Source organism: Papaver somniferum, chromosome 6 (genome assembly GCF_003573695.1).
Source record: "Papaver somniferum cultivar HN1 chromosome 6, ASM357369v1, whole genome shotgun sequence".
Lineage (NCBI taxonomy): Eukaryota > Viridiplantae > Streptophyta > Magnoliopsida > Ranunculales > Papaveraceae > Papaver > Papaver somniferum.
The window spans coordinates 91,017,017-91,038,529 of record NC_039363.1 but is presented as its reverse complement, the minus strand read 5'-3'; the positions used below and the strand labels follow the sequence as shown (position 1 = coordinate 91,038,529).

The 21,513-nt window shown below is 37.6% G+C and overlaps 4 protein-coding genes, 2 non-coding genes and 1 pseudogene across 10 annotated transcripts; 6 read left to right on the top strand and 1 right to left on the bottom strand.

Annotated features, from left to right (window-relative positions):
- Nucleotides 1-6,384: 6,384 nt before the first annotated feature.
- Nucleotides 6,385-6,457, top strand: TRNAK-CUU. Its single transcript has one exon. It is a non-coding gene; the product is annotated as a tRNA-Lys (tRNA).
- LOC113288388 (1-aminocyclopropane-1-carboxylate oxidase homolog 1-like) lies at nt 6,391-11,393 on the top strand. Its single transcript, XM_026537412.1, has 3 exons — nt 6,391-7,355; nt 10,583-10,901; nt 11,018-11,393. The coding sequence occupies exons 1-3, from the start codon at nt 6,811-6,813 to the stop codon at nt 11,276-11,278; spliced, it is 1,125 nt and encodes a 374-aa protein (XP_026393197.1). The 5' UTR covers nt 6,391-6,810; the 3' UTR covers nt 11,279-11,393.
- Nucleotides 7,012-14,095, bottom strand: LOC113288385 (pentatricopeptide repeat-containing protein At3g21470-like). Of its 5 annotated transcripts, none has more exons than XM_026537407.1 (6): nt 11,915-14,095; nt 11,572-11,787; nt 9,764-10,209; nt 8,833-9,084; nt 8,538-8,707; nt 7,012-7,138 (listed from the first exon to the last, which is right to left on the bottom strand). In XM_026537407.1, the coding sequence occupies exon 1, from the start codon at nt 13,986-13,988 to the stop codon at nt 12,609-12,611; it is 1,380 nt and encodes a 459-aa protein (XP_026393192.1). In that variant the 5' UTR covers nt 13,989-14,095; the 3' UTR covers nt 7,012-7,138; nt 8,538-8,707; nt 8,833-9,084; nt 9,764-10,209; nt 11,572-11,787; nt 11,915-12,608. The 5 variants fall into 5 exon arrangements, with proteins under 5 accessions (XP_026393192.1, XP_026393193.1, XP_026393194.1 ...); XM_026537408.1 differs by having other exon boundaries at nt 8,833-9,035; XM_026537409.1 differs by having other exon boundaries at nt 8,833-9,000.
- A 240-nt stretch (nt 14,096-14,335) lies between these two features.
- TRNAT-UGU lies at nt 14,336-14,407 on the top strand. The gene has a single exon. It is a non-coding gene; the product is annotated as a tRNA-Thr (tRNA).
- Nucleotides 14,408-14,658: 251 nt separating this feature from the next.
- On the top strand, nt 14,659-16,683 carry LOC113291064 (translation initiation factor eIF-2B subunit epsilon-like). The gene is made up of 2 exons (XM_026540641.1): nt 14,659-15,188; nt 15,225-16,683. Exons 1-2 carry the CDS (start codon nt 14,659-14,661, stop codon nt 16,681-16,683), a joined length of 1,989 nt encoding a protein of 662 aa, XP_026396426.1.
- A 1,790-nt stretch (nt 16,684-18,473) lies between these two features.
- Nucleotides 18,474-20,162, top strand: LOC113291063 (annotated as a pseudogene).
- Nucleotides 20,163-21,028: 866 nt separating this feature from the next.
- Nucleotides 21,029-21,451, top strand: LOC113291062 (two-component response regulator ARR15-like). Its single transcript, XM_026540640.1, has one exon. The coding sequence runs from the start codon at nt 21,029-21,031 to the stop codon at nt 21,449-21,451; it is 423 nt and encodes a 140-aa protein (XP_026396425.1).
- The last annotated feature ends 62 nt before the right edge of the window (nt 21,452-21,513 follow it).

The window sequence follows — 21,513 nt, the reverse complement described above, 5'->3', positions numbered from 1 at the left end:
CAAACTACTGCCGGAATATATGACAAATAAGCATGCACCTTGATCATACATCTGTTTAGTTCCAAAAACTTCTCATATGTAGTATGTAACTCCAAAAACTTAGCCCATGGATCACATATTGATTTGAAAGATTGTGAGTTCCATAAGTGAAACGGAAGACCTATGATTCCTAACCAAAACACATTTTGCTGCACTTGTCTAGGACTAATATAAACATCTTCAGGTCTCCAATGCCTAATCGAGATTTTGACCTTTCCTACCAGGAAAGATTTCTCTTCCTTGAAACAGTCATAATCAACCTCATCACTTGCATAAAAGAAACCCAATTTTCCATGCACGCTACGTAAGTTCAGCTTATCCTTCCAATTAAATTTTGTTTTCAACAAATGCTTAATTTTACTCCATCCTGAGTGAGAATTATGAAACATCACTACTAGAGCTCGATTATAAAAATTATGCACAACATCTAAACAAGCAGCTTTTTGATTGATCTTCATTTACTGCGAGTCTTGAACGTGCAGAGAATCCTTTGAAACAATAATTTTAGGGTTTAAAGACTCCCAGTAGTTTCTCCAGATACCTCCATTTGCTCCATTAGGTATGCAAATAAAACTCCCTGACGAAGAAGAAGATGAGAACTCCTCCACTCTAAGAAAATTTCCTGAAGTGTTGTTTAACCATTGAATATGGATCATCACATTATTAAATCTCTTCGACCATATTTTACCTACTCCATATTCACCATCAAAGCCATCATTAACACCGATGAAAGCCATGGAATTGCTAGTCTTGGTAAAACGATATTCGTAGATTTGTTTTTGAATTTTTTCACACATTTAAGACCAGAAAAGATCCAAGAAAAAGAAAAAGATTTAGATCGTAAAACTAAAGGATCTAATTGCGTTACTTTCATAATTTAAAAAGAAGACGAGGAACTCTACTACCCAATAAATCTCGGCCCCAAGAGGAAGGATCACAGATCCTTCCTTGGACAGTGGAGAAGTTCAGAATAGCACACTCCTACACTGAAACAATCACAGAGGATTGCAGCGTGAGGGAGGCTGAGTTCTTGGAGAGAATCGCCATTGCAGAGAGAGCTCCCAAATTTTCGGAGAGGATAGATGAGAAAAATTCTTTCATGTTTCTCTAAATGAAACAGATCTCCATTTATAGGATCGATGTGTCTACCATAGCTTGGGGCACGAGGAATCAGGTTCTTATCACAGAAACTGAAGCCTCATGCAGTCTTACTTCCATTGGGACTCACCTTTGCTAGCTGCAAAGAAGCTGAAAATAACTGAACTAAGTGATAATGACCAGTGCTTCCACTCAGCAAATCAGCAAACTGAAGAGTCAATACCTGAAGTTTCAAAAGATATATATGTGTGTGATGAAAATGCCAATATTATCTCCTACCCTCACCAGTGGTATAGAGGAGAAGTATTTGAAGCAACTCAAACTGACAGAGACCCAAAAGGAAAAGGCAAACATCTGGATAACTATGACAAATATCCAGTCTGGCCCTAATCTAACTATGCAGAAAAATTTGTGTTACCGTGTGTAGGCTACTGCCAGAGTCTGTGAACTCTGTATCTTGAGTTTTTTTGCTTTCTAGCCTTCCTTTCCCTTTATTTTACTGCATTTAGTTTTAGCTAGTACTTTCATTCCTATAGTGTATCTAATAGCTAAGTTTTAAGCTTTGTGAATACTCTTAATTTCAGTTCATCTTGCTTTGTGTAATATATTTTGTAGTGCTTTACCTTGTTCTTCTCCCTGCTCTTAACTGTTGTGTTATCCCATTATAACTCTCCAGATCCTTAAGTTAATTTCTTACTTTTCTGTCCCCAATTCTAGTAGTTGTGTTCATAACTAATTTCTAGAATTCAATCGTATCTCATATGCACCTTATTTAGACCTCTTGAACATTTTATATTTTTAATCTATGTAATCCTATCTTCTAGTTTACTGTCCTCCAGTTGAAGTTTTTTTGTAAAAGCTTTGGATCTTTTTTCTTTGATCATACCTACAGTAGTTTCTCAATATATTTCTGCTGTGATCTTTATAATTTTTGTTCCCTCCCCCTGTGCAATTTTCCTTGTTTTACTTCTTCTGGTAATTCATGTTTCCCAGCATCACTATTTAAGTCTTTTCTTGCTTTACCACACTATATTTTCTACTTGTCCGGTTGAAGTTTCTATTATTACTCTAAAAGATGTCTCCTTTTTTTCTGCTTAGTCCTACAATTTTCTCTCAATTTGGCTTTGCTAGGAATTTTTCTTTTGCTTGCTTCCCCCGGTGTTTTTTTCTGGTGTAGCTTTCCTTTGGCAAGATGAAACTTTTGTCTTGGAACGTTCATGGTATAGGAACACCTCTCACTAAGGACCACTTTCAATACCTAAACCAGTTCTATAACCCTGATATAATATTCCTAGCTGAGACAAAAGCTCCGGTGTTTCGAATGAGTTTTTCTTCAAAAAATCCAAGTTTCATGACTGGTTCATTATTCCGTCTGTAGGAATAGCAAAAGGGTTAGCAATTGTTTGGCATAATAACATCGATATGAAATTAGTGTCAGCAAAATTTAACGTGTGTCACTTTGAAGCAATCTTAGGTGACGAGAAGAATTTCATCACTTGTGTCTATGGATCTATTGAAACTGATGAAAAAAATCAGACAATGGAACTACATATCATAATTGGCCCGGCAAGTGAATAACCCTTGGTCCCTAATTGGCGATCTAAACATGATTCTGGACCCAGATGAAAAGCAAGGGGGTAATAAAGCATCTCTAGAAGCAAGACCATCATCATCCAAACAATCGACTTCATAGGTCTTCAAGATGCGGGTTACGAAGGTGCACAGTTCACATGGTCAAACAACAGAAAAGGAGAAGCGAACATTTGCGAGAGAATTGACAGATCATTGACATCATTTTTATGGGCTCAAAAATTCCCGGATACCAAGGTAACTCATCTACCTAGAGTTGGATCAGATCATACACCTATCCTTCTAGATACAAATCCTGAAAAATTAAAACTTCAGAAACCATTTAGGTGTATTAGATCCTGGATATCTCACTCAACTTTAACTGAGGTAGTAAAATCATCTTGGGATTTACATTCCAATAACACATCTCATGAAAATTTCTCCTTGAAACTCCAACTCTTATCATCCGATCTCTCCCAATGGAACTCAGACATCTTTGGAAATATACATAAAAATATTAGGATCTTAAACAATAAAATAGACAGTATCCACAAGTCCGGAAATATTTCCAGAGACATAAACAAGCTAAAAAATATCCAAGAATAACTAGGAAAATGGTATGAAATCAAAAACGATTTCTACCATCAACTGTCTAGAGATAAATTCTTAAAGGAATATGACAGAAACACAGAATACTTCCATCAATACCCTCAGAGAGCCCTCGGGCCTTTGGCTCTCGGATAGGGAGCAAATTTACTCTCTTCTGGTCAACCATTTTACCCATATTGGTACAATTGTAGTTTTGACATGTCCGACATATTAAAACCCTGTATATTTGATGAAGAAAATCAATCTCTCCTAGAAATCCCTTCAAAAAATGAAATCTGGCTCACTTTATCAAACATGAACCAATGGGGCGCGCCAGGACCCGATGGTTTCTAACCGGGTTTCTTCAAGGCTAAGTGGGAAATAATTGGTCCGGATATTGTTAATACAGTTCATGATTTCTTTAAAACTGGTATTCTTGATACTGAATTAAATCACTCCTTCATTACGCTTATCCCAAAAATCTCAACTCCTCAAACTCCGGGTGATTTGCCTTTCTCCCGCGAAGACAAATCATTGATAATATTATAATTAACCATGAGCTCATTCATTCTATGCAAACTTCGAAAGCGATAAAAGGGTATCTGGCCCTTAAATTAGATCTCTCTAAAGTTTTTGATAGAGTGGAGTGGAAGTTTATCGAAAGGGCTCTCCTTATCTTTGGGTTTGATGAAAGGTGGGTAGATATCATATTAAAATTCATATCCACTACTTCCTTCTCAATCCTCCTCAATGGATCTCCTGGGTCAAAGTTCAAAACCTCGAGAGGGTTAAGACAAGGGGACCCCCTATCCACTTACCTCTTCCTGATATGTATGGAAATCTTATCCATACTTCTAGAAAATGCGATAATGGAGAAGAAAATTTCTGGACCCCGAATCAATAAAAACGCTCCAGATATTTCTCATCTTTTCTTCGCAGACGATTGTTTCCTCTTCACAAAAGCTTATATGGGAGAAGCAAAAAATCTTCTAGAAGTTTTATCCCTATTCGGGGACATAACGGAACAAATGGTAAACCTACAAAAATCCAGTATCTACTTCAGCCCAAAAATTCATCCTAAACATGGAAAAATCATAGCCAGAATTCTTAAAGTTCCTCTGATGGCAAAAAATGATAGATATCTCGGCACTCCTCTTTTATTTGATAAAAATAGGAAAGTGAACTTCGATCCACTCCTACAGAAATACTACAGCACTCTCCAAGGCTGGAAATCCAAACTCTTATCTCAAGGGGGGAGGACAGTTCTGATAAAATCAATTCTTCAAGCTTTCCCAACGTAGAAAATGCAGGTACTCGTTCTTCCGAAAGAAACCTTGAATCAATTAGATCGTATACAAAGAAACTTCGGGTGGAATAAAGAAGGGAAAAAAAGATAAGGGGGTTTCATCAGATCTTGGAAATACATTTGCAAGCCTATTTCTCAAGGTGGTCTAGGTATTAAAAATCCTCATCATTTTAATATAGCACTTCTAACTAAACTAGCCAGCAGATTAATTTTATAGGAAGACCAACTATGGGCAAATATTCTCAAGGAAAAATACTTTCCAAATTCTCATCCCCTGGAAGCGTCTAAAGTATCTAAATTATCTTGGATTTGGACAAGCATCCGAAAAGGTTTGAAGTTAATCAAAGGAAATTTTGTCTGGCAAGTCAAAAATGGAAATTCAATAAAAATATGGGAAGACCGATGGATTCCAAATTCGGAAATAATACTCCAACCACAAGAAATGAAAGACACAACTCCAAAAAGAGTTCAAGAGCTCATAGCCGTAGAGAATAAATAGTATCAAGGAAAACTAGACAGTTTCTTTAGCCCGGAGGATAGGAAGAAAATTAAAGCAATTACCTCAAAAAAAAAAAGACAAAATCCAATGGCTACACCACCGATCAGGACTCTTCTCGGCAAAAAACATCTATAATTTCCTAGCAAATCAAAACCAAGAAGATGATAACTCATTATTAGACTTCCCATGGAAGAGTATTTGGAAAATTAAGTAATACCAAGAATTAAGCTTTTTGTGTGGAAACTAGCTGGGAAAGCTTTACCCACTTCTTCGAGATTAGGGGTGCATAATCCGGAAATTGACCCAATCTGCCAACTATGTAATTCCCAAGCACAGGAGAATCATCTATTTGGATCTTTCCCATTTGCAAAAGCTATTTGGTTCAGTTTTTCACTAGGAAATCTAACTTCTTCGGCTAATACGGATCCGATTACAACATGGGTTAAAGGGTGGCTCTTAAACCCAGATCTGGTTAACTTGATAGGAAAAATTTCAACCATCTTATGGTTCATATGGAAATACAGATGCTCGGTGGTGTTTGAAAAATTAACCCCAAACCCGATGCAACTAATCGATCAGATAAACATGTTTTTACAATCCATCCCCCGAAAGAACCAAAAGGAAAGAGATAACAATCAGCTATTCAAGAAGATCAACACCAAATGGTCGAACATAAACACAGACTAGATAATTTTTATTGATGCCTCTTTCAAGGAAGAAGACCTTTCAATGGGATACACTCACATCGTTTATTCAGTAGACGACCAGACTTTTATGCACATTTCAGCAGGTTCGGGGACAATTACTTCTTCTTTTCATGAGAAAGCGAAATCTTTACAAAAAGCAGTTACATGGCTAAGAGACAACGTCTTGTCTAGCGTTTCAATAGTAACTGATTGTAAAGCCTTGGAAGACAGCATCAACAAGGAAAACAAAAACCCTTCGTGGACAGCAGAAAACACAGTTAAAGAAGCCAATAAAATATTAAAAGAACTTCCTCAAGCTCAGGTAAAATTTACAATGAGAAAATACAATTTAGCAGCGGATAAAATCGTCAAGGAAGCAAGGATAAAGAACCTTCAACATATGTCTACGAATTATAACAAAAACTCAAGCCTTCTAGCATTATCTCTAATATTTTTGGTAGAAACGAAATGGTAAATCTTATGTACTATCTATCTTTGCTAGTTAGTATATACAACTTTCCCATCAAAAACAAAGGGTGGTCATTGCAAATGCTTGTGATTTTGTGACTGTTGGTAAGGGAAACGTTTAAGCACAATTAGCCCGTCTAGCTCAGTTGGTAGAGCGCAAGGCTCTTAACCTTGTGGTCGTGGGTTCGAGCCCCACGGTGGGCGCATCCCATCCTTTTTTATCTTTTGCATCTTCTTTTTTCTAAATTTACCTCTACTTTCAAAAACTTAAGTAGGTAAAGGGGAAAGAAAACGTCGGAAGACTAACATCATCGCTAAAGAAGAAAAAATTACAAAATAAAAAAAAAAAAAAATCAATTTTCAATAGTCCATAGTGTGCAATCAGATAATACAGTAGAAGCCTCTCCCTTATCAATCACTCCGACAGAACTGATCTTGTTGGTTGATACAAAGGACAAGAACCGGCCATCAGGTTATGGAGATTACTGGAGCTGGAGAACAGCATCCTTCCTATGATCGTCTTAAAGAACTGAAGGCTTTTGAAGAATCAAAAGGTTATGGAGATTACTGGAGCTGGAGAACAGCATCCTTCCTATGATCGTCTTAAAGAAATGAAGGCTTTTGAAGAATCAAAAGCTGGTGTGAAAGGAATAGTGGATGCTGGAACTGTAAAGATCCCTCGAATTTTCGTTAGGCCACTGGATGAGCTCACTGAAGAGTTGGATCATATTGAAGATGAACACAACAATTTTGAGATTCCTGTGATTGATATGGAAAGCCTGGATCAGGATGACCATAGCAGACGAAAGGAAATTATTGATGAAGTTCGACGTGCATCGGGGACATGGGGTTTCTTCCGATTGGTGAACCATGGAATTCCTTTACCTGTAACGGATGAGATTATTAAAGGTATCAAAAGATTTCATGAGCAAGATACAGAGATTAAGAAACAATTCTACTCAAATGATCCCAGAACAGGATGCATGATTCATACTAATTTCGATCTCTATGTATCAAAATATGCTAACTGGAGAGACAGTCTAAGATGTAACCTATTATCTCCAGATCCCCTTGATCCTCGAGAATTGCCAGACACTTGCAGGTAATGAATAATATACACTTTTCTAACAGTTCACTTCTAGTACTAAACGTTGACCCATATATGGATTTTAGAATCTTATCCACTGTCATCAAATCCAACTTGATTCTTTACTGCTATTTTTGTTATTCACAAGCTGATCTATCCCCCATTTAAATTTCAGAGACATAATAGTTGAGTATTGGAAGCATATTATGAAGTTGGCAAATACAGTTACTGAGTTGTTATCGGAGGCTCTAGGATTAGAACGAGACCACCTTAAAAGGATTTTTACTGATTTCTTGGTACTTATTGGTCATTAATGCCCTGAACCTGAACTAACCTTAGGGACAAGTAAGCATTCAGACCCGAGTTTCTTTACCCTTCTTCTACAAGATCATATTGGCGGACTACAAATTCTTCATCAGAATCAGTGGGTTACTGTAAAACCCATCCCTGGAACTCTAATAGTAAACATCGGAGATCTTCTTCAGGTAAATAAATGTTTCTCACTCCAGCATGCCCTTATTATCTGCTGCATAATTGCCAAGTAGACTTACCTTTCCATTTCAAACAGCTTATCAGCAATGACAAGTTCAAAAGGCTGAACACAGGGTACTAGCCAACCGCACTGGACCAAGAGTATCAGTGGCATGTTTTCTGAACACAGCATCCAGTGACAACACAAAGATTTATGGTCCTTTGAAAGAGATACTATCAGAGGAGAATCCCCCTATTTACAAATATATCACGATGAAAGAATACATTGAGCATTACGTTAAGAAAGGACTTGGTGGTGTTTCCGCCCTTGATCACTTTAAGTTGTCTAGTAATTAGTTGATACAGCCTAAGGCTGTCTATGGTTATCTTTCTTCATCTTGGGGTTTGCTGTAAGTGTCTATGTTTGTTCAAGTAAACGTTTAGTTTCTATGCAATTATAAAGCAGTATTTTTCCCTTTTCCAGAATCTAATGTACTATACTATGAAAATGGAACAGCAAAACCACTGACACGGTAGTCTATTAACCTTAAGATGCCAATAATTGCAGCTAATCTTCAAACAAGCATATAAATCAGGATAGACTCAATTGGATGACCAGTAAACAGTTGGGATACAGATCATGATACACAGACATAGAGGATATGAAGAACACTAAATACAAAATGAAACCATATCCTAGCAGCAAGTCTCATTTAATTCACATACCTTCAAAGTGTGTCCATGTAGCAATTTATTTTGATAATTACTCCTTGTGCTTTGGATCACATCCTCAAACAAATCATCAACACTTAAAAGGCAGGATTACCAAATTTCACTCCATAGCAGAGCATCTCCAGGAAGACGTTGAAGTTGATGAGTTAACATCTGATATGGACCTAGATGAAATCAGATATTACAAGTCAGAAACTGAATCACTCTCAATCAGTTTTAGAGCCTGAACTGGACTCTTAAGGAACCATACCTATTACAAGTTTCTGTTTATCTGTAACTTCTTACTTACCATTCTAGAATCATCAAACATAGACATTGTTTGATGTAAAGAAGTCCCTGCTAGTTATGACTGAAAGAAAGAGCTGAAGGCCTTCATTAGAAGTATGTAGTGTACGGGCCAGCATGTCAACAACCTCGGTCAGCTCAGCTGTGTGGCAGACTTTTTCTTCTTTTAGGTCTACCTTGAAGTTTCCACGTCTTAAGTAAACTTGTCTACTAAACCATGGAGCACTCTTGGTTAGCACTCTTCAGTAGACTTTTTCTGGGGAAATTTCAATGAAGTAGCTGTTTTGGTAAAATGAAACTTTGGAGTAATTTCTGTTCTATTCATTCTTTTGAGTTGCAATTCAGAGTCTCAGACTACAGATGTTAATTAGACTTAGAGTGATATTGCAAGTTTGCTAATAAAGCTATTAAACAGATAATACAAATATCTTAGTCAAAAAAAAAAAAAAAGATCTCCATTTATAGGCCTCGCTATTGCAGCTTGGGCACTAGAAATCAAGTTCTTATTGAGTGAGCTATGAGTGAAGCCGTCTAGCTCAGTTGGCGCAAGGATCTTAACCTTGTGGTCGTAGTTCGAGCCCCATGGAGGACGCTTTTTTAAATTTTATCCCCATAGAGTCTAGTCATGTTCTACCTTATTGTACTTGCTAGACATGTGCTTCTTCTTTCCATTCTCCAATACATCTCTGCTTTCAGACACTTAATAAGTGGGTGATGTGGAGTAACTTGTCTAGTCTATTGAAAGTAGTAGGTAAAGGGAAAAAAAAACGTGGGAAGACTAACATCACCTATTTGTGTAGCTAGGTCCATCAAAATAAAAATATTTTACAAGAAAATTCATTTTTCAAGCAAATAATCTTAAATAACTAGCAACATAAAGACTTTGAGGTAGATCAGTCCAGCCGGAGAGAGTTCAGTTTGCATATTATATGTACCTGTGTGCAATCAGATATTTAAGTCAGAAGCCTTTCCCCTTTCTTATCAATCACTCCCAGAGAACTGATCTTGTTGGTTGATACGGATGGCTTGATCCGGAGGACAAGAATCGGCCATCAGGCTATGGAGATTACTAGAGCTGGAGAACAGCAGCCTTCCTATGATCGTCTCAAAGAACTGAAGGCCTTTGAAGAATCAAAAGCTGGTGTGAAAGGAATAGTTGATGCTGGAATTGTAAAGATCCCTCGCATGTTCGTACGACCACTGGATGAGCTCGCTGAAGAGTTAAATCATACTGAACAGGAAAGCAGCAATTTTGAGATTCCTGTGATTGATATGAAAAGCGTGGATCAAAATGAACATCGGCGATGCGAGGAAGTTATTGATGAAGTTCGACGTGCAGCGGGGACATGGGGTTTCTTTCGATTGGTGAACCATGGAATTCCTTTAACAGTAATGAATGAGATTATTAAAGGTATCAAAAGATTTCATGAGCAAGATACAGAGATTAAGAAACAATATCATTCGAATGATCCCAAAACAGGATGCATGTTTCATACTAATTTCGATCTCTATGTATCAAAATATGCTAACTGGAGAGACAGTCTAAGATGCAACATATTATCTCCTGATCCTCGAGAATTGCCAGACACTTGCAGGTAATAATTAGTCTACACTCTACTAAGAATTTACATTTAGTACTATATGTTGACTCATATATAGGATTAGAATCTTATCCTCTGTAATCAAATCCGATATTATTCTCTACTGCTGTTTTTGTTCTTCGCAAGCTGATCTATCATCCATCTTAATTTCAGAGATATAATAGTTCAGTATTGGAAGCATATTAAGAAGTTGGCAGATACAGATACTGGGTTGTTATCGGAGGCTCTAGGATTAGAAAAAGACCACCTTAAAAGAATTTTTACTGATTTCTTGGTACTTAGTGGTCATTATTATCCAGCATGCCCTGAACCTGAACTAACCTTGGGGACAAGTAAGCATTCAGACCCGAGTTTCTTTACCCTTCTTCTACAGGATCATATTGGCGGACTACAATTTCTTCATCAGAATCAGTGGGTTACTGTAAAACCAATCTCTGGAACTCTAATAGTAAACATTGGAGATCTTCTTCAGGTAAATTAATGTTTCCCACTCAGAAGCTAGAACTAATACGAACTAATTTATGTTCCGCAGCCCTCATTATCTGCTGCATAATTACCTAAACAGACTGGCCTTTCCATTTCTAACAGCTTATCAGCAATGGCAAGTTCAAAAGCGCTGAACACAGGGTACTAGCCAATCGAGATGGACCAAGAGTATCAGTAGCATGTTTCCTTAATACAAAATTCAGTGACGACACAAAGATTTACGGTCCTATGAAAGAGATACTATCAGAGGTGAATCCCCCTATTTACAAAAATATTACGATGAAAGAATACACTGACCATTACTTCGGGAAAGGACTTGACGGTGTTTCCGCCCTTAATCAATTTAAATTGTCAAGTAACTAGTTGCTACAGCCTATAGGTGTCTATGGATTTCTTTTTTGGGGTTTGCTGTAAGTGTCTATGTTTGTTCAAGTAAACAGTTTAGTCTCATATTATGCAATTATAAAGTAGAGTTTTCCTTTTCCAAAATCTAATGTACTATACTATGAAGATAAAACAGCAAAACCACGAACACTGTATTTTAAAACATTAGAAATTTAGACATTGCAGCTAACCTTCAGAAATGCATACAAATCATGACGCGTAGACATTTTGAGGAAATGAAGAACTGAATGCAAAATTAAACCATATCTTACCGGTGAGTCTCATTTAGTTGACATGCTTCAAACTGTGCCCATGTAGTAATTGATTCTGACTATTACTCCCGGTGCTTTGGATCACATCCGCAAATAAACCATACACAGTTGAGTCTCATTTTGACACATATTAAAGGCGTGATTACAAAGTTTCACTCCTTGGCAGAGCATCTTGTTGGAAACGTCGAAGATGATGAGCAGACATCTGTCATGGGCCTAGATGAAATCACATACTTACAAGTTAGAAACTGAATCACTCTCAATCAGTTTTAGAGCCTCAACTGGATTCTATGGAACCATATATATTACAAGTTCTGCTGTTTATTCGTAACTTATTACGTACCATTCAAGAATCAAGGACATTGTTTGACGTAGAAAAGTGCCCACTGGTTACGGCGAAAGAAAGAGCTGAAGGCCTTCACTAGAAGTATGTAGTTTTCGGGCCAACGTCTCAACATCCTCGGTCAGCTGTGTGGCAGACTGGCAGTTCTTTTAGGTCTACCTTGAAGTTCCCACGTCTTCAGTAAACTTGTCTTCTAAACCATGGAGCCCCCTTGATTAGCATTCGTGACTGATGTTTCTGAGGAAAATTTCACAGAAATTTTTCCCTAACCAATTTTACCCCATATGCTGTTTTTTTCGTGACAAATTTCTTCGCCTCTACGGTATGAAGCAGCTGAACAACAACTTTTAATACCATCTATATGCTCCAGAAATCCTCATATGAACCCTGCAAATTTTGGCATACCAAGATGCACATAGTCTCTCTTTTCCATAATTCCAATTGTTTTTAACTGATCATAGAGAGAATCTAAAGTTTCAAAGATCTCCATCCTGTTTTCATGTTTGGTGTCCTTAACCAGAAACTCATGAACTTTATTTTCCACTTGAATTGAGCTACTACCGGGAACTTTCTCAATACCTTCCTTCTTCATTGCTGCTCTAACACTTAAAACATCCTCCCACTGGCCGATCGATGCATTTAAATTTGAAATCAGCATCAAATAATCAGGATTGGAAGGCTCCAGTTCGAGGATCTACTTTTTCATAACCTCTAACATCTCTCTTTGTCCATACAACTTACAAAAACCAAGTAATGTAGCCCAAATAACCGCATTTGGCCTCATTGACATACTCTTTATTAACATGTATGCTTCCTCTAATTTCCCCACTCGACTAAGAAGATCGATCATGCATCCATAATGCTCAATTCGAGGAACAATGTTAAACTGTTTCACCATTTGACTAAAAACCCGTTTTCCTTCTTCAACCAGTCCTCCATGAGTACAAGCGGAGAGAACAGCAATGAAGATGACATCATCTGGTTGTATTCTTTCCATACACATCTCATCGAAGAGAGCTAAAGCTTCTTTACACTGCCCATTAAAGGCTAAGCCTGCAACCATTGATGTCCATGTGATAATGCACTTCTTTCTCATCTGATTGAACATTGACATTGCACTTTCAAGATCACCACATTTTGCAAGCATGTCTATCAAGGCATTGCCTAATATAGTAGAAATTTCAACATCCCGCTTTTGAATATAAGACTTGATCCATTTTCCTTGTTCATGAGCACCTAGGTGACTACAGGCAGAGAGAACACTCAATAGAGTAGTCTCGTCCGGCTTATATTCACCAAACATCAACATTCTATGAAAAACATCCAATGCTTGATCAAATTTATGATTCTGAACGAAACCCGCAATCATCGCATTCCAAGTAATGATATTCTTGACTGGCATTGAATAGAAAAGTCTTTTCATTTCTCCAACATCACCAACTTTTGCGTATCCTGAAATCATAGCAGTACAAGACACTACAGATTTCACCGGCATTTGATCACAAATCAACCTTGCGTTCTTCACATCACAATTCCTCATATAACCAGAAATCATAGCATTCCAAGCTACTTCATTATCAAGACCCAACCTTGCATTCTTCGTCACAGCATTCCAAGTTATCATCTCTTCAAACAACAACCTTGCCGACTCCATGTCTCCTCTCTTGGCCAAACCACTAATAACCAAATTCCATGAAACAGCATTTCTCTCTTCCATAGATTTAAACAACTCAATTGCCAACTTAATCTCACCATGATTCATATAAGCACAAATCATAGAATTCCAAGAAACAACATCTCTTTCACTCATTTCTTCAAACACCTTCAATGCACTACTCACATCCTCACTACACTTAGAGTAGAAATCCAAAACAGTATTCTGAACAAAAACATGACCCCCAAACCCAAATTTCACAACATGGGCATGTAACACTCTCCCAGTTTCAAAATCATCATAAGACTGACATGACTTAAAAAGAAATGTAAATGTGAAATTATTAGGTGAAACCCTCATAGAATTATAAACAAAAAAAGCATCTTTCTTATAGTTTTTCCATAAGAAACACTCAATCATAGAATTATAAACAAATACATTTGGAAAAAGAGAGCTATTAAATACTTGAACTGAATAGCCCAATGAATTGAATTTATTAGAGAAACTTATAAGTTTTGGTATAATGAAATTACTTCGTTGACACCCATGAATCAAAATTTGGAGATGGGTCTGTTTTAGTTGACTCATATTTCTACATTTTTGTAGAATTTGGAGTAATTTCTGTTCCATTATTTCTCGTGTTGCCAATACAGATTACAGGTATTATTTAGACACCCCATCCCTCAGCTTTCCAGAATATGAGTAAAAGCTGCTGTTTCTAACATTTTCTGAATAGGGAAGTGTAAATCACCCCACAAAACAAAGTTGCCCTTATAGCTCAGTGGTAGAGCGCCAGTCTTGTAAACTGGAGGTCCGCAGTTCAATCCTGCGTGAGGGCACTACCTTTAAGTTTTTTTGTTTGAGATTTCCGAAGAGTATTCTGAATCCTGTTTCCGTTTATATATTTTTCGTCTGCCCTAGAAATAGGAATCCTATGCGATTTCCAATTTTTTTCTAGCTTGTTCCCTATAAATAGAAGAACACCACCATTATTTAAGAGACAAGATTAAAAAAAATCACAGTTTTTTACTAACGTTCTTCTCCAACTGAACCGATAGATAGCTCTGCTGCTTCTTTACTGGATCTCAACATGGGAAAGAAGAAACAAGTTACTAAAATTAATGCAGATGAAGCTGAATATCAACCCCGACTACAAGCTGTTCTGTTAGCAGATGATTTCGCAGCAGAGAAATTCCAACCAATTTCTCTGGAACGACCTAAGGTACTTTTCCCATTAGTACATAACCCCATGATTGATTATACGCTAGCTTGGCTTAGATCATCAAATGTTAAAGAGGTATATGTAGTATGTTGTGCACATTCCAAACAAGTTATTGAGTATTTAGAAAAATCTGAATGGTTGTCTGTACCTGAATTCACTGTTACAATTCTGGAAAACCGTGGTTGTGTCAGTGTTGGTGATGCTCTTAGATTTGTTTACCAAAGTGATGTTATTAATGGCGATTTCGTGCTTGTAAGTGGAGATATTGTAACTAATATGAATCTGACACAAGCGTTAAAAGAGCATAGGGACAGAAAGAAAAAACACAGTAATGCTATAATGACTATGGTCATTAAGAAACCGAAACCGTCGAGGACTGAGCAAACTAGTAAGGATAAGTTGGTTCTGGGTGCTGATCCTAATAGCAAAACTAGCACAGATGGGTTGGTTATGGGTATTCATCGGAATACGAAAGAGCTTCTGCGTTATGGCGTGAATGGGTTTACGGAGACGTTTATTCCTGGTAAGGAATTGCTCCCTGACAATCCTAACTTTGAAGTGCACAGTGAGCAAGAGGATTGCCATATTGATATTTGCTCTCCTGTGGTGCTTAGTCTTTTTGCTGACAATTTTGACTACCAACATCTGAGGCGCCATCTTGTCAAAGGATTGCTGGATGATGATGTCATGGGCTACAAGATCTTCACTTATGAAATTCATCAAAGTAGATATGCTGCTAGAGTTGATGATTTCAAGAGCTATGACACCATTAGCAAGGACGTAATTCAGCGGTGGACATACCCGTATGTGCCAGATATTCAGTTTTCTAGAAAATGTGCAGTCGAACAAGAAAGTGACGGGATTTTTAAAGGATCGGGCGTACAGATATCGAGTTTTGCACACGTTGGTCCTGACACCTACGTTGGAAACGGGACAAGCATTGGAGATTTTTCTAAGATCTCTAATTCAGTAATTGGAAAAGGTTGTTGTATCGGATCTCACGTAAAAATTGAGAATTCCTATATTTGGGACAATGTCACGGTTCAAAATAGTTGTCAGCTTAACAATGCTTTTGTTTCCGATGGGGTGGTGATAAAATCAGGAGTGGCTTTAGAACCTGGTGTGGTTTTATCATTCAAGGTCGTAGTTGGAGCAAAGTCTCCGATAATACCCGCTTACTCAAAGGTATCTTTACATCCCCAGCCAACAAACCAAGACAGTGATGAGGAGCTTGATCAGTTGACATCAAGATTTTCTGACATTGCTGAAGTTGGTGTTTCTGGAGATGGTTATTATTTTTGGTCAGATACCCCCAGGCCAGAACCAGAAATGCTCCCAGCTGCTGAAATAACAAGTGATGATGAAAGCTTTGAATCCGATAAAGATCATTATTTTGATATAGAGGTGGCAGAAACTATCCTAAGGGCAGCTCTTGAAAATGAGGCCCTAGATGATTTGAAAACAGAAGTGACTGCACTAAGGTTATCGTACAATATGACACCATTGAATTGTGCTGGGGCAGTTTTTTCAGCAGTGATGAAATTGGCATTACAGACTCCATATGGTACCAACGCTGAACTGCTTAAAAGTGTTGTCATCATCATCACAACATGGCGGGATCTTTTGAAACATTACATATACTCTATAGATGAGCAGTTTGAAAGCATAATGAAGTTCGAAGAGATGTGCTCAGATTCTGCCAGAGATTTTGCTCCATTGTTTGAGCCCATTTTGCGTGTACTGTACGACAAGGATGTTCTGGACGAAGACACTATTCTCTCATGGGCATCTGAAAAAGACGGCGCAGATGCATCTGACAAAGTATTTGTTAATAAGGCGCAAAACTTTATAACTGGTTTGAAAGAGGCAGAAGTAGAAGATGAAGAACAGTGATATGCTGAACAAGATGAAAATTTGTAAATTTGTGTTCTAATTCTCCTTTTATTTTCTGTTTCAAAATCAAATTACTTGTTAACTTTGTGCTCGTATTTACATCCACAATATTTTAAGCAAATAGTAGTCGATTTTGTGTTAGTTACCTCCACATTCTTATGCTTTTTGGTGGTTTCACTGTTTCCACTGTGTGGGCAATTGTTACTCATCCATGAACAATTAGTTGACTTCAGAAATAATGTAGCATCAGATTCCTTTATTGCACGTATGTCTCGTCTTATATTTGCTAAGTACCATAATTATTGAGGTGTGTATGAAAAGATGAGCTTTGTTATGTTTTTTTTTCTCAATTTTTGGATCCAAGAGAGAAATAAAAGGGGCTGGAACTTAATCTTACAAGTTTGTATGAGAACAATACGTGGGAAGTTCAACGAGTTATGAGAAAGGTGAAATTAGAATTTCAGGAACTCTTTGAAGAGTATAATTCGGTGTATTTAGTTCATGAGGAGGGGTCAACCAGCGTTTCTCGGGTAGTTGTTGATTCAGTTATCTCAAGGTTTGCCGGCTAGAATTCAATCAAGGAAGAGACAGCATTGGGACAACCCAAGTATTGTTGAGGAAGCAAGAACAACAAAGCTGGATAGGTACTTAGACAGAAGTGTTGGAGCGTGGATTACGTGAAATAGGTAAAGATGACCAGTTTGATATGTTGGCTTGGTAGCAGGCTAATGCTAACAGGTATAAGATACTATCATATGTATGGAAAAAGATACATAAGCCATGCATGTGTCTTTAGTTGTCTTTGTATCAGCTTTTAACACCGGGAAGCGCGTGCTTACTCCATGGAACGCATCTTTATTTATTACGACAATTGAGGTATTCCTATGTACACAAAGCTGGTTTCTAAAACCCATTGCTCTTGATCTTCTGTGTGATTGTATACCTGATGATAATCTCAAGATGAGCTAGGTAGTAGTTTTTTTTTTGTTTTCTTTACTACTAATACTTACTTTTCTTGTATTACTGTATTCGTACTTTCTTTCTTGTTTTGCTTTTTTGTTGCCTGCTACAGACATATTGGGTGTTCCAGATGCTTGAAGTTCATTCCTTTCGCAGACTTATGTAAATGTTTCATTTTTGTTGCATGTTGCTTGAAGTGGTGTTTTGCCAGATGCTTGAAGTTCATCCCTTTCGCAGACTTATTCATTTTTTTTGTTGCCTGTTGCTTGAAGTTCATCCTGAAGTTGTCACAGACTTATGGAAATGTTGTTTTAGTTTCTATCGTTGTATCGAACTTATGGAAGTGTTGTTTTTAGTTTCTACTATTTTTTAATGTTGAACTTTGAACTTATGAACCTTTGTTTATCTAAAGAATATAGTAGTTATGTTACACCTGCACAATGCACATTGTTAGTCACTTAGAGTGTGTATGTTTTCTCCTGACTCATCTGAATCTGACTCGTCTGGATCTGACTAAAATTATCTGACTCATTTGGATCTGACTCAATATGTTTGTTTTTCGAGTCAGATATGACTCATCTGATTCAAAAATATGAGTCAGTGGTTTGTTCCCATGAGTCAGTGGTATTTTATTACCTGACTCAAACAGGTCTGAATCAGTGGTTAGGTCTGACTCGGATCGCCAGTCAGATCTGACTCAAAATAAAAAACAAATGGTCTGACATCTGACTCGTACCGATTTAAATTCAGATCCCGAATTAGTAAAAAATAAACGCATTCTTAGACTGTTACTTAATATCAAAGTTTGCATATAAAAACCCGGCACGATCATGTATCGGACAGGTCTTTCAGGTCCAGGTCCAGGTACTCAACGAGAGTACCGGTCACTAGTAGGTACAAGTATCGGGTTCATAAGAAACCCGTACCGGCCCATGTGCAGCCCTGGGAATATCTGTCTTTCAATTGAGTTTTTTTAGGGTATTCTGTTTCCGTTGAGAATAGTACACCGTCCTAGGGTAAGGGCGCCATTTTTTATACTTTCTCCGTTTGCCCTATAAATAGAAGAACACCACAAGAAAAAAAATCGAAAGAAGAAACAAGCTAACAATACAGATTATGCAGATGAAGATGAAAATCAACCCACACTAGAAGCTGTTCTATTAGCAGATAATTTCGCAGCTGAGAAATTCCTGGAACGACCAAAGGTACTTTTCCCATTACACGCTAGCTTGGCTTAGATCATCAAATGTTAAAGAAGTATATGTAGTTTGCTGTTCACATTCCAAACAAGTTATTGAGTATTTAGAAAAATCCGAATGGTTGTCTGTTCCTGAATTCACCGTTACAATTCTGGAAAACCGTGGTTGTGCTAGCCTTGGTGATGCTCTTAGATTGGTGATACTGTAACTAATATGAATCTAACTAAAAGAGCATAGAGACAGAAAGATAAAAGACAGTAATGCTATAATGACTATGATCATTAAGAAACCGAAACCGTCTTCATCATCTAGTAAGGATAAGTTGGTTGTGGGTATTGATAGTAAAACGAAGCAGCTTCTGTATTATGACGTGAACTCGGATATGGAGATGGATACTGGTAAGGAATTGCTCCTTGACTTTTCTGCTTTTGAAGTGCACAGTGACAAAGAGGATTGCCATATTGATATTTGCTCTCCAGTAGTGCTTAGTCTTTTTGCTGACAATTTTGACTACCAGAATCTGCGGCATCATCTTGTCAAAGGATTGCTGGATGATAATGTCATGGGATACAAACTTTTCACCCAAGTAAATATGCTGCTAGAGTGGATGATTTGAGAAGCTACGACACCATTGGCAAGGATGTAATTCAACGGTGGACGTACCCGTTTGTGCCAGATGTTCAGTGCAATCAAACAAGAAAGTGATGGGATTTTTAAAGGATCGGACGTTGGGTCCTGACACCTACGTTGGATTTGAGACAAGCGTTGGGGATTTTTCTAATTCAGTAATTGGTAAAGGTTGTTGTATCGGATCTAACGTAAAAATTGAGAATTCTTATGTTTGGGACAATGTCACGGTTCAAAATGGTTGTCAGCTTAGCAATGCTTTTGTTTGTGATAAAATCAGGAGTGGTTTTACAACCTGGTGTAGTTTTATCATTCAAGGTCGTAGTTGGAGCAAAATCTCCGGTAATACCCGCTTATTCGAAGCTATCTTTACTTCCCCAGCCAACAAACCAAGACAGTGATGAGGAGCCTGAGTTGACATCAAGATTTTCTGATGTCACTGAAGTTGGTGTTTCAGGAGTTGGTTATTATATTTGGTCAGATACTCCCAGGCCAAAACCAGAAGTGCTCCCAGCTGCTGAAATAATAAGTGATGACGAAACTTCTGACTTGGATAACGATGATGTTTTTGTTTTCGATATAGAGGTGGAAGCAACTATCCTAAGGGCAGCTCTTGAAAGTGAGGCCCTAGATGATTTAAAAACAGAAGTGACTGCACTGAGGTTATCCTACAATATGACACATTTGAATTAACGTGAATGCTTCCTCTAATTTCCCTGCTCGACTAAGGAGATCGATCATGCATCCATAATGCTCAATTCGAGGAACAATGTTGAACTCTTTCACCATTTGACTAAAAACTCGTTTTCCTTCTCCAACCAGTCCCCCATGAGTACAAGCGGAGAGAACTGCAATGAAGATGACATCATCTGGTTGCATTCTTTCCGCACACATTTCATCAAAGAAAGCTAAAGCTTCTTTACATTGCCCATTGAAGGCTAAGCCTGCAACCATTGATGTCCATGTGATAATGCACTTCTTGCTCATCTGATTGAACATTGACATTGCGCTTTCAAGATCACCACATTTTGCAAGCATGTCTATCAAGGCGTTCCCTAATGAAGTAGAAATTTCAACATCCCACTTTTGAATGTAAGACTTGATCCACTTTCCTTGTTCATGAGCACCTAGGTGAGTACAGGCAGAGAGAACACTTGCATGCTGGGTGAAATTTCAACTGCAATGAAGATGACATCGTCTTAGCATGCTGTGCCTATGATTTTACAGGGAATAATTTATAAAGAGCCTTCCTTGTTCACAGTTTATCTTGCATCAAAAAATAGTTTCTAGCCTGCAGTACAACAATTTTATTGCGCAGAAGGTTTTCTTTGATGTTAAAAAAGTTGAAACAGAATAAGTTGAGATTTCTTACCAAACTTCCCTACAAAGATATTAATTCCAGTCTCATGGTATGCTGCAAGGATATTAATTCCAGCTCTTTAAACCAATTTTTTTTTCCATGTGAAGTGTTTTCCAGCTTTAGCCATTTGCCTATAAATTGGCAGAACTCCTGACTGCTATCAGCATTCAGTAGTGAGAGCTAAAAAGGAAACTGAGATATGGATAAGAAATCCAATTTCTTCAATGTGTTAGTAGTTGATGATGATCACATTAACAGAAACATATTTGAAAAATACTTTTCTAAAATGTCATCATCATCCTCAACATCTACTAAATCCTCATCCTCATTGGTTTTCAAAGTTACTACTGTTGAGTCTGGAAACGATGCTCTTGACAAACTTCTGCCTGACAATATGTTGTTTCAACTTGTTGTAACGGACTACGAAATGCCGTCAATGACGGGTTACGGGTTACTGAAAACTATCAAAGGAAAGCCATCACTGAGAAACATTCCTGTCGTGGTGATGTCTTCTGAGAAGAAATTTTCAGATGAATGCTTAAAGGCCGGGGCACTCAAGTTTATAGAAAAACCAGTTAAGTTTCTTGATGTTGAAACTCTTCTGACACAACTAAGTTCCTAGTAACAGTAGTATTTTAGACCAGGTGGTCAATCAATAATCACCATATTTATGTAATAACAAGT